This window comes from Pipistrellus hanaki (genome assembly GCF_964339955.1).
Source record: "Pipistrellus hanaki genome assembly, chromosome: 14".
Taxonomy (NCBI): Eukaryota; Metazoa; Chordata; class Mammalia; order Chiroptera; family Vespertilionidae; genus Pipistrellus; species Pipistrellus hanaki.
This window is the reverse complement of record NC_140516.1, coordinates 24,692,757-24,709,797: the sequence shown is the minus strand read 5'-3', so window position 1 is coordinate 24,709,797 and position 17,041 is coordinate 24,692,757. Positions and strand designations below refer to the sequence as shown.

Genomic DNA, 17,041 nt, shown 5'->3' with positions numbered 1-17,041 from the left:
TCCATATGAATTTTAGATTATTCCATTTTTATGAAAAAATGCCATTGGAATTTTAATAGGGATTATGTTGAATCTGTATGTCATTTTGGGTACTATGGACATTTTAGCAATTTAATTTTTCGAATCCATGAACGGGATAATTTTTATTTATTTATGTCTTCAATTTCTTTCATAAGTGTTTTATACTTTTCAGTGTACAGATCTTTCACTTCCTTGGTTAAATTTATTCCAAAGTATTTTATTCTTTTTAATGCTATTGTAAATGAGATTATTTTTATTTTATTTTCAGATAGATCATTAATTACTAGTGTAAAGAAATGCAATTGGTCTTTGTATGTTGATTTTTTTAATCCTACAACTTTACCAAATTTTTTAGTTCAGATTTTTTGTGTAGTCTTTAGGGATTTCTATGTATAGGACCTTGTAAACAGTGGTAATTTTACTTCTTTCTTTCTGATTTGGATACCTTTTATTTTTTTTCTTGTCTGATTGCTCTTCCTATCATGTGGTTCAGCAATCTCTATTTTGGATATATACACAAAGGAAAGGAAATCAGTATCTTGAAGAGATAACTGCATTCCATGTTCACTGCAGCATTATTCACAATAGCCAACTTATGGACACAACCTCAGTGTCTGTCTATGGATAAAAGGATAAAAGAATCGTGACATATATATGTGTATACACACACACACACACACACACATGTGCAATAGAATATCATTCATCCTTTGAGGAGGAAATCCTGCCATTAACAACAATATGGATTAACCTGGGGGACATTGTGCGCATGCGCTCTCTCCCATCCCCCTTTCCTCCCTCTCTAAAAATCAATTTAAATAAATAAATAGGTAATTGGGAATACAGATTATGAAAACAAATGTGATTCAACATTTGCACTTTTGGCAATTTATCCAAATCATAGATAGTACAGAATTTGTATAGAATAGTGGTAACTGGTGTGTTATTATGGGAAGAGATTGGAAACAACATCTCCAGTATTAGAACAACTGATTAATAGAGTAAATCAACTTTCAATTTGAATTATATGTAGTCATGGAAAAACGTTCACAGTATATTAAGAAAAAGACAGGTTACCAAACAGTATGCACAGTATGTTAAGGGAGGATCCAGGGAGATGGCAGGAATGAGAAAAGAGGAAAATGGAAGGTCTAATTGAACTATGAGAGAATCTGAGTAAAGGGTATGGGAGTTCTTAAAAGTATTCTTGCAACTTTTCTATAAGACTGAACTTAAAAGTTTTATCAAGAAATTAAAAGGTGAATTAGGTAGTAAATAAATGAAACAAAAATGGCAAAATATTGAGAGTTGTTGAAGATGGGCGATAGGCACATGAGTATCATTATGTTGTATTTTATACTCAGTGTATTCTTACAAACTTCCTTAATAGACTTTTTTTATAATTATGCGAGCATCCTGGTATAGTTAACAACAGAGTTGGTAGGAACCAGGCCCAGGATGCCAGCCAGCTTCCTCCCAACAGTGTAACACTTACCTGGGTACAAGGCAACCTAGGCAGCTGCCTTCGGCTGGGGCCTTAATAGACTTTTAAAAGGGAGTGAATTGCTGAGACCAGTTTGGCCCAGTGGATAGAGCGTAGGCCTGCGGACTGAAAACTCCCAGGTTCGATTCTGGTCAAGGGCATGTACCTTGGTTGCAGGCACATCCCCAGTAGGTGTGGTGCAGGAGGCAGCTGATTGATGATTCTCTCTCATCGATGTTTCTAACTCTCTATCCCTCTCTCTTCCTCTCTGTAAAAAATCAATAAAATATATATATATATATATTTTTTTAAAGGGAGTGAATCTGCTATGATTTTTTCATTGATAATATAAATTTCTTTATTAAACACTGTTGTTTTTATGGCACTTAATATCTGAACATGTCAGAATAAATTAATGGTAAGGTATTTTATGTTCATAGATTAGAAGACAATGGTCAAATGGTTATACCATTCAAATTGATCTATAGGTTCAACTCAATCCTTACCAAAATTTCACCTGTCTTCTTTGCAGAAATTGACAAGCTGATCCCAAATTTTAGGTAGAAATTCAAAGGGCCCATAATAGCCAAAATAATCTTGAAAAAGAGCAAAATTGGAGGACATCATACTTTTCAATTTTGAAGCATACTGCATTGCCACTACAGTAATCAAGACAGAGTAGTAATGGAATATGAAAAGAGATATAAATCATTGGAATAGAACTTAGAGTGTAGAAAAGTATAGAAATAAACCTTACATTTATAGCCAACTTATTTTTTTTTACAAGGGTGCCAAGTCAGTTAAATGAGGAAAGAATAAATTTGAATAAATAATGCTAGGGCAACTGCATATCCACATGAAAAAAAGAATGAGGCTGGATGTCTATTTCTATCCAAATACAAAAATTAACTAAGAATGGATCAAAACCTAAATGTGAGGAGTAAAACTATAAAGTTCTTAGAAGAAAATGTAGGTGTAAATATTTGGGGTCTAAAATTAGACAATGGTCTCTTAGATATGACACCAAAAGTACAAGCAACAAAATAAGTTAGATAATACCACCTGGGGATGAGGATGTGGTGAAATTAGAACCCTCATACACTGCTGGTGGGAATGTAAAATGGTACAGCCACTTTGGAAAACAGTCTGACACTTCCTCAGCCAATTAAACATAGAGACTCCATATGAACTAGCAATTTTACTCTTAATTATATATCCAAGAGAAATGCAAACATATGTCCACACAAAAACTTATACATGAATGTTCATTGCAACATTATTTATAATAGCCAAAAAGTAGACACAAACCAAATGTTCATCAGCTGGTAAGTAGATAAACAAAAGATGGTATATCCATACAGTAGGATATTCAGCAATAAGAATAAATGAAGTGCTTATGGATGAAACTTGAAAATATGCTAAGAGAAAATACACTAAAAGTGAAAGAGGGCAGTCATGAAGAACAGCATATTAGTATATGATCCATTTATATGAAATGTCCAAATAGGCAAATATATAGAGACAATCAGTAATTGCCTGGGGCTGAGGAGAGGGAATAAGTAAGGGATGGGATATGATAGTTAAGGTGTGGAGTTTCTTTTAGAGTACAGTAAAGTTCAATAATTGATTGTGGAGATGGATATATAACTCTGAATCTACTAAAAGCAATTTAATTGTATATTTTAAATTTGTTATATGTTATATGGATTTATATTTCATAAAGCTGTTTGCTTGTTTTTAAATCTGGTCATTCTTTTGTAAGGCAACTTAAGTTTTGTGAGAACAGTCATATATACAAAATATGTCAGTATAATCTGGCAATGTTTCCAACTTGCATTTCAATAACTGCTGTTAGAAAAACTCTTTTGAAATGTCCCAAAAGCAGTTTTCATATTTTGGACGAATAAGAATCATTTATTTTTTATTCAGTATTACCAGCACTATAGCCATAGACATTAGAATAAGTTGGTATGTAAAGCAGAAAAATATAGCTAGAATTTACCCTTAATATGAAGTCTTACTAAGAAAGGGAAGCTGCATTTGGAAGTACACTTGATTGTGCAGATCTAAGATGGTACTGGTTGGTTACTGAATATAGGTGTCATGCGGATCACTGTTGTTTCACCAGTTTTATAGACAAAATCATTGTTTTCTGTTGCCTATCTTAAATTTCAGTTAAATATTCATTTTCAGAGTATAAGGAAGAAGAATATTACATGTAATTTAGGACTAATTTAAGTTCAGTTCTTTACCTCTTCTGCCCAAGTAAGAAAGCTGCATAGAGAATAATCTGGTGGCTTTGTAAAGAACTGTAGACTATGAACGGTTAAGTCATGGGTGATTTGACTATTGATACTAACTTAATCTAGAATGGTTACTGTGATCTCTGTGGATAAGAAAAATGGGGAACCAGGCCTCCCTGTGGCTCCTAAGAACTGGCTGAAGCTGGGGTTGGGGCCTTTCAAATATGGGATAGTTCAGGTTTTGACACCACATGTTGGCAAAATACTTGATGTTTCCCCAGCCTTACCTGAAGTTCCCAGAAACCTTTGAGAACTGTCAACAGAGCTACAGGAAAGTCAGTAAAGACTAATGGGCCTCACAAACAGAAACAGACAACTTTCTCTGCTAAAACGATGACCAAGAAGACTATTAAAGCAAAATGCTCTGCTCCTGCATCAGATGATACCTGTTGAGGAACAGAAACATTCACTCCCTTCAGTCCTTTATATTTTGAGAGTTTTGACCTGCCTGAAGAACACCAGATTGCACAGCCCCCACCCTCACCCCTTGGAGTACCTCGAAAATTGAAAAGCCGTTACACCTTGTCCCCCTTCACCTCTAAAGATGGCCTCTCCACTGTGGGAGTCTAATCTTTGTAGTCTCCCTCAAGCATTCTGTGGATTGTGAATGTTGAATTGCCATCTGTTTGCCATGACTTAGAGATTTAAGTTTCTTAATGATTTATAGTTTGTATATATGTCTTAATAGTTTAACAGATTCTTTTACAAAAAAAGAACTGGGACTATAATAAGGAACTTGAAAATGAAGATTCTTGATATAACAAATCCTTTATAAGTTTGAGCTTTATTTTGTTCTGAATGTGGAAAGGAGTAAAAGTTTCCACATTTCAATATTTTATATCTCAAGTTTTAATAGTAAGTACAAATGTATAACACAAAGTATTCTAGGACATAATCAAGCATTTGTTATTTTAAGGTTGCATAAGACAACAATAGTGTACGTGTAGTGGCAAAAAGCAGTGTTTTATATAGTGTTAATATTTCGGAGTACTTTTATTAAATTGCATCAAATGCAAAATAGCTTTACTTTTCTCTGTATGATCTTAAATAACAGTTTTTTCACTCAGTTGTGAAATTATATGGGCAGTCATAATCCAAACAAGTTCTACAGATATTTCTACCATTACAGTCCAGAAAGATTTTCATTAGTGTTGCTTATATTTTAAACACAATTACAATCAGAATATCAGGTTTAAATGTCAGCTTTTCTAAAGAGCAAAAATTACTAACCTTTGAGTATTTATTGCTTTTCCCTTTCCTAAGGCCATTAAAAGCATTTCACTTGCTATCTTCCCTTCCTTTGACATTTGAATGGCTTTAAAGCAAAAGCAATTTGGAAATTCTTGAGGTCAGGTGGGGAGGGATGAAAAAGATGGGGGAGTAATTTTTCTGGGAGTTTCACTGGAGAGGAAATCTGGTAAAACTGGAGTGTGAGGGAAGTACACATAAGAAATAAGGAATTTAAAAAGTATTGTTCAAAAAATGATAAAGTTATTTTGAAATTAGTTTCTATTGTCACTGGGTACCTCTGGCTACAACACAGCTTGACATGAGACAACATATGTCAAACATTTAATAATGCTGGGAATCGTCAAACATTTTATATTAGTAGTTGAAGTCAGAGTGTGGGGGCACACTTTTCTTTTTTTTCTTTTCTAGGGCATTGAATTTTATCTTGGCTTGGGAAAAGGGAACATGGGAAGGATGACTGGAGTAAAATTTGATTCAGGATGTCATTCCTATATATAAAACAAACTTGTCTAATCTGTTTCCATCATACTTTTAGCCAAAATGATAGCATTTGCTCTAAATGGAAATGTAGGACACAGTCATTAAAGTTATCGAATGTCAGATCAGTTCTCCAGGATTTTAATATCAATCAAGATAGCAGTTTTTTCTTTCCTGCTTTATCTATTGTTTTAGCACTCAAAATTAAATTTGTCAAGTTACAACAAATAAAAAGAGTTCTAGAGTAATTCTTGACATAGTAACTTGCAAGGGAATGGTCTTTAATATTACTTGTATATGTAGTATAATTATTACATGCTGTTGTGTATATAAATTTCCAAAAGGGAAAAGGAGAAGCAATTTTTACAGACTGCAACTGGACCTCATAGATTTTTTTTTTTTTAAGAAACATTTTCTTTTTGACTGGACTCTTCATTATCAACATTTCTGACTTCATCTAGCTTAAAACAACTGATATGCAATTTAGAGCAGAATTGTTTAGTCATATAGGAAAAAAAAAATGGTCTCTTGAGGCTTTTCAGATGGAATATACCATGTAAGGCTAATCTTTTATAGACTAAAAAGATAGATTAACAGTTTTTCTCATTCCATGAAAGCAGAAATTGGAAATTTAAATTGAAAATGTAGAGTTGGTAAGGGCTAATTATTGATAGTTATGCTTTTTATTGGTAATATGACTTTTTGCTATCATTAACACTCAAATTACTTCATGAGCAAAAAGAATCTCAAAGTTAGTAATTAGGTAGTTAAATTCAGAAATATGTACACAGCTTGTAAACTGGAGGAAAAATCCATTGGTTGGAAACTAACTATCAGTGCATTGTTCTCTTGCAGGGAACAAATCACAAGACAGTGGCATAGCTGAGATGGAAGAACTTCCAGTACCACATAACATCAAAATAAGCAACATTACATGTGACTCGTTCAAGATTTCATGGGAAATGGATTCCAAATCAAAGGACCGTATTACACACTATTTCATTGACCTCAACAAGAAAGAGAACAAGAATTCCAATAAATTTAAACATAAGGTAAAATCCTAATATGCCTATTTTAGGATCTTAAAAACTTTCTAAGTCTAAGGACATTTTGAAAGAAGAAATAATGTCTTATTAATTATATATAATGCATTTAACATTGGGAAAAATAAAAATTACATCTCATTTTAAAAACCTACACCTCTAAGAAATTTTGTAAGAAAATAGAATGCCAAGAATATTGTTAAAATACAGTTTTTCTCAAAAAAAGGTAAAGTCATGACTCTAACACAGACATAAAAAATGAACATATATTAAAGATTTTATTTTGCTTATTGGTAAGGTATAACAACCAGTTCAAAGAATAATCCAAAGAAAAGACAATCAGGATACTGAAATAAATGTGTAAGTAGAGACAAAACTTTTAGGTTGGAGGAGAGAGCAAAGCCAGGAGGGGAGGGTTGTGTGTACCCCCAACCCCACTGAACAGAATTCATTTGCATGTATTTAGACAGGAATAACTGAAATGTTATAAGATACCTACAAATTACAGGGTAGTAAAATATCTTCCATAGAATCAGAAGATAGCTAGAGGTGTGAGATAGGTGATGTATAGTTTTCCATAAAAGCACTCATTTTTCCTTTTGTTAACTGCCAAAAGAGGAATGTAAGAGAGCTTATAAACTTTAGGGTGCTTGTTAAAATACTTTAGGGCTAAAAAAATTTTTTTGTAGTCTTTTGTTTTATGGTTTGAGAATGGAAATTGTCCTTTAGTTATTTTAGGAATGTAACACTTATCTACTTAATCATATTATCTACTTAACACCTATCTTTTCTATTACATATCTCCTTTCATAAGTAACTACAAAAAGAAAATAATTACCTAGTTTAAGTATTCTTATGTTTCAGTAATTTTACTGATGATGGTCTGGTTCTTTATATTGATACTAAGTTTAACTTGACAAATCTTTTGAAAGTACTATCTTATTTTGCCTGAAAATTTTGCATTTTACTAGATATACAGTTATACATACTAATTATAAATGAGGATCATACTACAGATAATGTGATAACACTAGAGAAGTCATTATTTACTGTGTTCCAATTCTAATTATGCTTCCTTCGCCCCTCCCTCCCCCCTTCCCTCCCTTTCTTCCTCCCTCCCTCCCTCTATCTTTCCCCCATCCTTCCTTTCTTTCCTTCCCTAGGATGTTCCAACAAAATTAGTGGCAAAAGCTGTTCCTTTGCCAATGACTGTCCGTGGACATTGGTTTCTGAGCCCAAGAACGGAATATACAGTAGCAGTGCAGACTGCCTCAAAACAAGTTGATGGTGATTATGTTGTGTCTGAATGGAGTGAAATTATAGAATTCTGCACAGCAGGTAAGAGAAGAAAAAATGTTTAATAATTCCTATAAAGCTAATTATAGAAAAGTTTTTTTGTAATTATAAGGTGATATGTATCACATAGATCATTGTTGCATTGCCAGTAATATTGTATAACAGAACAAGCTGTGTTGTACTGATTGGAAGGAGCTGAGATTCTTAATAAAAGCTGGATAATGGCATTAAATGACTTCTTTGCTATGTGCATAGTTTGATTTTTCAAAGTAAAAATTTTGCAAATAAAAATGGATGCAGTTTGAAAATACACTCAGCATATTTTGTGGAAGAGTATTCTTTTTCTTTTTATTTCCTCCCCCCCCCCCCCCCCCCCCCATGAGTATTGAAAGAAAGAAGCAGCAAGAAACATCCTTCTCTCATTTAGGGGGAAAAAGGCAGATTTCAATGACTGTACTTAATGAGAAATGTTACTGGATTTTTTTTCACTTGAGTGCTGAAAATCTCTCTCTAAACTATCAATAGTATCTTGTGTGTGTGTACGTATACTCCTTTACTTCATTAGAAAATACCTCATGGCTGGCATGGCTCAGGGTTAGAGTGTCAGCCTGCAAACCAAAGGGTTCCTGGTTCGATTCTGGTTAAGGGTATGTGCCTGGGTTGCAGGTTGCCTGCCTGGTTGGGGCAAGTGTGGGAGGCAACCAATTGATGTGGCTCTCTCACATTGATGTTCCTCTTTCTCCCCTTTCCCCTCCTCCACTCTTTAAAATCAGTGGGGGGAAAAATCTTCCAGTGAGGATTAACACACACACAAAAAAGAAAATACCTCATAGCTATTTGGCATTGAGATATCTAATATGGAGAGCCCATCCCCTTTGATCTTGAACTTACCTTAATACTCTATTATATTGGAGATGTTACCAATCATCTCATTCATTTATTTATTCATTCAATCAAGAGACATTTATTGAGCATTTAAATGTGTTGAGGGATACATCCTCTCCTTTTGTCTAACAAAATGGTGCTTTGTTTCTTCTGTTTAGGTGATTATTTCCTAAAATAATTGTTGAGAGAGACTGAGTATTTAAAGGAGCTTGTAGAAAAAAACTCTTACAAATTGACTCACCTTTTGCAGGTTGCTAAGCAACTTTCCTCAGCTGAGGCTTCTTTCAGATAAATCAGCTATCTCTGCCTCCTAACAACCTAAGGGGTCCTCAAACTTTTTAAAGTGGGGGCCAGATCACGGTCCCTCAGAGAGCTGGAGGGCCGGACTATATGAACTACTAATTCCTACTGTAACACCTCGGCTGCGCTCACTGCCCAAAAAACCTGGCGGGCAGGATCAGACTCCTCTGCAGGCCGCATGTGGCCTGCGGGCTGTAGTTTGAAGACCCCTGCTTAGCATATTACACTTCGATTGAATGGCTGGCAGGACACTTTGCATATTAGGCTTTTATTATATAGAATTTGCTTAGCTACTGCTTAATCTCAGTATCTCCTGTTTTTTTCCTTAATCTAAAACTGAGTATAAAACTTCAGTAGGTATGCTGAATAGATGGAACTTAATTGGGTTATTTTGATTTTACCTTTAACCCTTTTTGTTTATTCTATGAGAAAGTTGCTAAGTACTGTATTGTGATATTCTTGGTTGCTAAGGATTTCAATGTTTAAGAGCAAGGAAAATATCTCTCTGGTATGTCATTGATTATAAGAAAAAAATACTGCAATTAAACTATGAAATAGTGTTTTCTTAGCTCATTTATCACACTCATGACAGAGATACTAAAATGTTTTTTAAAATACATTTTAGAATAGATGAAATATGGTATTGATAATAGACCAGTAACCAATCAGTAAGGAAATAGCTGAAGGTTTCTATATCATATTAGTCAATAAAGAATTCTCATTGACATAACTTTTACCTATATTTGATGTGTCATGTTGAAATTAATATTGCCCCTCAATTTCTTACCTGAATTAAAATTTCTATTTGGAATCTACCTTGTGTTTACTTCTCTTAGAGTATTTCTGTCCACTTACTTTAATTGTGCCTTCCCGGAAAGATTTAAGTAAGATACAGTATGACATGCCAAAACCGGTTTATCTCAGTGGATAGAGCTTCGCTTGTGGACTGAAAGGTCCCAGGTTCGATTCCAGTCAAGGGCATGTAGCTTGGTTGCTGGCACATCCCCAGTAGGGGGTGTGCAGGAGGCAGCTGATCAATGTTTTTCTCTCATCAATGTTTCAAACTCTCTATCCCTATCCCTTCCTCTCTGTAAAAAAAAATATCAATAAAATATATATATTTTTTAAAAGATACAGTAAGACACCCACACATTCTCTTTGATATTGTTTGAATTCATGCTATTTTCCATAAGACTAAATTGTATCATAGTATTTGTCCATTAAAAAGAGCTATAAGCTGGCTGGTGTTGCTCAGTGGTTGAGCATTAACTCATGCACCAAGAGGTTGCTGGTTTGTTTCCCAGTCAGGGCACATGCCCAGTTGCCAGCTTGATCCCCAGCAGGAGGCATCCAGGAGGCAGCTGATCAATGTTGATGTTTCTATCTCATCACTGTTTCTCTCTCTCTCCCTCTCCTTTCCTCTCTCACTAAAAGCAATAAAAACATATAACATTTAAAAAAAGAGCTATAATTTACCATTTGACATTAGGGAAAGGTGTGAAATATTAATTTATCTTATGGGAACCCTTTGGCATTTTTAGTTCAGAAACATATCTATCATCTATCAATTGATACACACATTTATTCTATAATCTATTTAACTAAATGTCTGTTTTATTTCTATGTATATGAAGGAAAAACTTAAATCTTCTTTTGTTTAGAGTGATCTCCTGTTGCTCTTATATTTAACTAAGTCCCATAATTCTTCTAAAGAAGTTATGGGGTAAATAATAAGGAAAATGCCAGCTTTTAAATGTGCCACAAAACTTTTCTCTATTTTGTATCTTTATTTCCATAAGTAAAATGTAAGAGGAACTTAAGCTGTTTAAAGCTTGTTTCAGTTTATCAAAACAATTCAGAGACTATTTCACCTATCTAAGCTTAATCTATAACGACTGTAAATTTTGAAGGCTGTTTTGTATAAATTATCTTTTAATCTGGACATCTCATTCACTCAACATTTATTGAGCGCATACTGTGTGCAATGCACTGTGCAAAGTATTGGAAGTAAAACAATACCACAGACTAATCTACTACTAGCCCAGTCTATGACAGATAAAACCCTGTGTTTACCCCATAATAAGTCATAGTTGTCTGTATATTTATCTCCTCCTTTAGACTCTGTGTTCTTTGAAAGGAAGACTAATATTTTTATCTTTTAACCTGATCATCTAATTTTGCATATTACTTTGTACATCTTATGTTCTAACCTAAATGTTTGTTGATCCAGTGAGGAAACAAACCATGAGCAATTCAACTAGGCTGTTTTTATTTGTAATTTTTGTAGATGAAAACTTCTGCTCACCTTCTGGTACGGGAGTTTAACAATAATCCTCAACTTCAAAACAGAAAGTTGGTGAAAAGATCAGATTATTTTGAGAGATGATTTACACTTTCATCGTCTTGTATACTCAAAAGCCATCAATTAAAAGCCAACCAGACCTAACCTATAAAATACGAACCACATAAACATTTGGCAAATCATTAAACTGATAAGCCACAATTTCTGCATCACTAAAATCACCATATTTAATCTACCTTGCCAACCTCATAGATTTAGGGAGTAAATTTAATGAGCATTATTTTGACTCCCTTACGTTCTACTTGCTATTTATTTCAGACTATCAGCTTTTTAAATTCAACTTATCAGCTGATTGAAGAAAAGCTTTCATGGTGCTGATTGACATTACTTAAGTTATGCAGAGTCTGTATTCCTTATTAACATTTTGTTTTAGGATCTTTCAAAGCATGAAAAAATGCAAGAGTATTCTAAAAAACAACCATAAACCAAACAAAACTATTTTTGTACAAAGAAACATGTGCCACACAAAGACAGTGAATATTTTCATTGTTAAATGTAATTTCCTGTTTACTAAGATGAATTTCCTCAAGGTGACAATAGTAACAATCTTCAATTTATTAAGTACACAGTTGATACTTACGGTAACATTTTTTTCTCTAATCATTTATATCCTCATGCCCTGTTCCATCTTCACCAACCCTTTGTGCCCCCCGCCCCCCAATCACCACGCTGTTGTCCATGTCCATGAGTTGTTTTTTTGTTTACTTCTTCCATCCCCCATCTGCCCCCCACCAGAACTGTCTGCTTGCTATCTATCAATCTGCAACATATTTTAATAACAGATTTTTTTTTTGTTATTTTCAGACTATTCAAAAGTTCATCTAACACAACTTTTGGAGAAGGCTGAAGTGATTGCAGGACGGATGCTAAAATTTTCTGTGTTTTATCGTAACCAGCACAAAGAATACTTTGACTATATTCGGTAAGAGTCAAATATATATAATATTAGCTTTATTAAATTATATTCAAAATTCTAGGCTTAGGTTTACCTTGAGCCTAGTTCTGGGAAATAGCAATTTTAGTTTTCAAAATAGTTAATTATACTCTGATTTTATTTCCCAGAATAATTAAGTAGAAAAAGTTAGATCATATAATTTTTCCACTTTATTTAGATTCCTTTCCATAATCATTTGTAATACCAATCCTGTCTATTTGAGTAAAAGATCTTAACTCTACAGTATTTAGGTTGATGTTCATTTCATGTATACACTCCTCTAATTCTCAGTAAATCAGTGCCTCTGTCTCATATCAACTACTAAATCTTCACCTCTTCTGTGGATCTCTAAGACGTTAAAAATTCGAGAATAAAAGAGTGATTATTTCCTGAAATATGATGAATCAGGTGGGATTTTTAGATTTCTGTCATGAGGACGGTTTCTTTTTTTAAATTTTTAAATTGTTGGTTTGAGAGAGAGAGATCCACTTATTTATACATTCATTGGTTGATCTTGTATGAGCCCTGACTGAGGATCAAATCATCTCCTTGGCATATCTGGACTATGCTCTAAACAACTGAGCTACCTGGCCAGGGCTTTTTGTTTACTTTTGAATTAAAGAGTTTGGCCAATGTTTTCAGAACAGCCTACTTTTAGTCTTGGGAGCAGTTTCCAAGAATTCAAAAGAATTTTAAGCAATAGGTAATTTCAATATTTACAGTCCTTTTATATTTGTATGAGAAAATTTCAGGAGAATAAATAAGGCAGATGTGTTTTGTAAAGTAAGACTACATCTTTTAAAATAAATCCTATATATAGGTTCTAAAACTTTTAATTTATAATAAAAAATTATAGTAACCCCTATGTTATTTTTAAAAGCCTTGGTTTCATGTTAAACTCTAAAGGATTCTCAAAATGACAAGATTGTATAGGAAAAATTAGGAAACTTTGCTTCATCTAGCTTAGTTTTTCTTAAGTCAAGACCCTAGTTTCATATTTAGATCAGCTCAAAGTTGTGAAAAATGAAAAAAATAAAGATTGTAGAGAGAGAAACTATAATTTATGCAGCCTTGTTAAAATGAAGTACTTTGCAATATCAAATGTTTATATATTTTGATGTCAAAAACTATTTCTGCCTTATATGTTTTAATAATATTATTATTATCCATAATAATATCCTATGAATAATGAGTTTAGTTCATGACTCTTTTAGATGGTAAACTTTCTACCCTTAAGTCTATATAACTCATGGTGGATGCCATTCACTTAATTTACAGAGTACAAAATGAGAGATACAGCACAAATCATTATACCTGTCAATTGTTGAATAGAAATGAATATATATACTCACCAAGAAAGGTATTTCTTTATATTTGTTAAGCATAAAAATTTGGGGCGGGGGGGAAAGATCCACTATTGCCATTTTCTTTAATAGAAATACAGCAATAGAAATAAACACATCTTTGGTATTAGGTTTAGATTCCAGAAACATTGCCCATGTCTATTTTAGATGGCCACTGGAGGTCAGTATTCCTCTGATTTTCTCTGTTCTTTGGGCCCTGACCTTCTGTTTTCCCTTCCTTGGATACTCTAAAATTGGCTTCATCTGTTTCCAAAAATTCTTCCAAGAAAAAAAAAAAAAAAAGGCAGAGCATGGAATATGCAGTTAGTGTATACGTAGTTATTCCAATATGCTAGTATGAAATATGTATTTACTAATAAGGAAAATTTTTGTTGGATTTTTCCGTAACAGTTATAAATTCAAGTAAATTCATTTATTTTTTCTGAGCAGGATTTTTCCATAACAGTTAAAAATTCAAGTAAATTCATTTAATTTTTCTGAGCAGGAAATTTATTAATGTTCTGTTGCAAACTCCCAAGGTTTGCAACAGAACATTTTTACCTATAGTCAAGGCTAGAACTTAGCCATCTATAGAAAAGGTAAAAAATGCATTCTGCTTGATGTGATATAGGACAAGCATTTGGGCTCTTAATAGAGAGTTGACTTTTAGGCCTATAACCATTCAAATTTATAAATCAGGAGCTTTACCCACTATTGTACCAAGCACTGACCATTTCTTTTCTCTTGCAGAGAACATCATGGGAACGCTATGCAGCCCTCTGTCAAGGATAACAGTGGCAGCCATGGCTCTCCTATCAGTGGAAAATTAGAAGGCATCTTCTTCAGCTGCAGCACTGAATTCAATACTGGGAAGCCACCCCAGGATTCACCTTACGGAAGATACAGGTTTGAGATTGCAGCAGAAAAACTTTTTAACCCCAATACTAACTTATACTTTGGGGACTTCTACTGTATGTACACTGCTTATCATTATGTGATTCTTGTTATTGCCCCTGTGGGCTCACCGGGAGATGAATTTTGTAAGCAGCGTCTTCCTCAACTAAATTCCAAGGATAATAAGTTTTTGACCTGCACAGAAGAAGATGGGGTGCTGGTATACCACCATGCCCAGGATGTCATTTTAGAAGTCATTTACACTGACCCTGTGGATCTTTCTCTGGGCACCGTGGCAGAAATCACTGGTCATCAGCTCATGAGTTTGTCTACGGCAAATGCAAAAAAAGATCCCAGCTGCAAAACCTGTAATATCAGTGTTGGACGTTAATGCCCCCTTTTCTTACTCTTATTCGGTCCCTTTCTTTCCCTTAGAAGCATTGATCCTCAGCTGTCCATTTTCATTACCAGATGTTTTCCACTGAAGCATGCATTTGTCGCTATCACCAAAAGCAAACTTCCACTTTTCAAATTTCATTCAGAGCCGTTTTAGTGTTTCCTGTTCCCTACCCTTCCCATGACTTTCTCTGATGAAATATCCTGTTCTCCTTCTGACACTTTATTATCTAGATGCTGCAATGTTTTTATTTTTCTTTTATGCCAAACTTAACAAAACAGTTATAGATCGCTTTAGCAAAATACAAAAATAATGGCTTATAAATGGTGTTTAAATATGCATTCATTTTTATCTACTGAAAAAAAATATTGGGATAACTCCAAACCGCATGACAAGATGTAATTGCAGCATGAGTTAAATCTTGAAGTCTAGAATTGTCAGCACTTCCAACTTGTTGTTTGACAGTGTTATTTATGTTATTTATATTAGCTAACAGGAAACAACTACTGTGTTTCAACATAATAAATATAATAGAAAAATATTTTATTTGTATTGTATAAAATATTTACAATCATATAGAATATATAGTTACATTTTAATAGCAATTGTACACGTCATGAAACCATTTCCCTTATCAAAGATGTAGTTTGTAAACCTCAAATAGTTGTGTATCTGTCCTGTTACAAGTATATGACTTTAATTAAATTATGAAGGACATTATTCTGATTCATAGAAATTACAAAGTATCAGGTAAATACAGAGAAAACAATAAGACTCTGAAATAGTCAATATTCTTCCCACCCAAACTATGTGAATTTGTTCAACATCATGCTTAAACATTACAGAAAATAGAAATACAAACATGGTTGGTACAAGAGAAAACAACGACTTTTTAATTATTTTTACAAAAGCAAAACAAACAAACAAACAAACACAAAACAATATAAAGTTGATGAAACTAATAAAATATTCTGGCTTTTTTTTCCAAGGTGTCACAGCAAACAATTTTCAAATCTTTCATTTTATAGAGAATGAAGAAAGCTCTTTGACTTGACTTTACAAAGTATAGACCTTGGAACATTAAGAAAAATGCATATTCCCAATGAAAAAATAGTTATATAATCTTAGTTATAGTAAACAAAAAGATTAGCAATCATAGCTATAATCACATTAGATATATACTGCAGACACTTACCTATCCAAAATACCTATTTTCAAATTTCAATACAATATTTTATTTTAATATAAACATCTGTCAGTTATAGACAAAGATAATTCACAAAGTACATGCTATCAGAATGAACTTTGGTAATCAGAAATGTAAAATTTCAATTAACATAAAATAATGTGCTATTTTTATATAGAAATAAAAAATTAGCAGTGACACATTCTATTATATTTTAAGGTATTAAAAGCCTAAGCAGACAAAGGGGACAAGGTAGATTTTTTTTTTTATCACTTAAAAATCTATTAGAAGTTTCAAATAAATTACTTTCTAACTATCTATATTCCTTCCTACCAAAAAGAGTTTCTTTTCCTCCTCTTAGAGTTTTTAATAAAATCATACTTTTTTCCATTAGCATAAGCAGTCTTTGGACACTAAATAGACTTCCCTGAACAAGTGGGTGTTGTTTAGATTTGATAAAATATTAGATGTTTTCCGAAAATATTATACTGAATGAGTTGTCTCCTTGGCATAGAGGAAGTTGACTTTATTTTTCTAATTATACTGTTACATATTGTATTTCCCTCCCCACTTAAATCTCTTCATCATTTATAATTACACTTGCCATCCCTTCTTAAAAACAGCTAATACTACCACTAAAGTGCTTTAGTCTTCAGTATGTCAAAACTACTTACTCAGCAAGAATGGCAGAGGAAAATAAACTTTATCTTGGATGAAAATGATCACAAGCATTTCTTGAACCTCAAATAGTTTTGGCCACATCTTGCTTGCTGATTAGGACCTCTAAAAGTCTCAGTTTGGCTTTTATGTGCTTATATTCATAGTACTCATCTGCCATGGGTATCTTATCTTCCTTTTGTGGACTT

The 17,041-nt window shown here is 33.3% G+C and overlaps 2 protein-coding genes and 1 pseudogene across 7 annotated transcripts in view; 2 read left to right on the top strand and 1 right to left on the bottom strand.

The window, feature by feature from the left end:
* The window catches only part of PHYHIPL (phytanoyl-CoA 2-hydroxylase interacting protein like), a 27,937-nt gene extending 12,407 nt beyond the window's left edge, over positions 1-15,530 (top strand). Inside the window, exons 2-5 of the mRNA XM_084904815.1 lie at positions 6,391-6,587; positions 7,742-7,916; positions 12,226-12,343; positions 14,449-15,530. Coding sequence (XP_084760941.1) covers positions 6,391-6,587; positions 7,742-7,916; positions 12,226-12,343; positions 14,449-14,983 — 1,025 coding nt within the window. The 3' untranslated portion in view covers positions 14,984-15,530. The remainder of the gene's footprint in view (positions 1-6,390; positions 6,588-7,741; positions 7,917-12,225; positions 12,344-14,448) is intronic.
* LOC311632824 (securin-like) lies at positions 3,875-4,455 on the top strand (annotated as a pseudogene). The gene has a single exon. The product of its transcript is annotated as a securin-like (transcript).
* The window catches only part of FAM13C (family with sequence similarity 13 member C), a 120,803-nt gene continuing 119,262 nt past the window's right edge, over positions 15,501-17,041 (bottom strand). For all 5 annotated transcript variants that reach the window (XM_084904809.1, XM_084904810.1, XM_084904806.1 and 2 more), the window contains one exon: positions 15,501-17,041. In XM_084904809.1, the coding sequence (XP_084760935.1) occupies positions 16,918-17,041 (124 nt within the window). In that variant the 3' untranslated portion in view covers positions 15,501-16,917.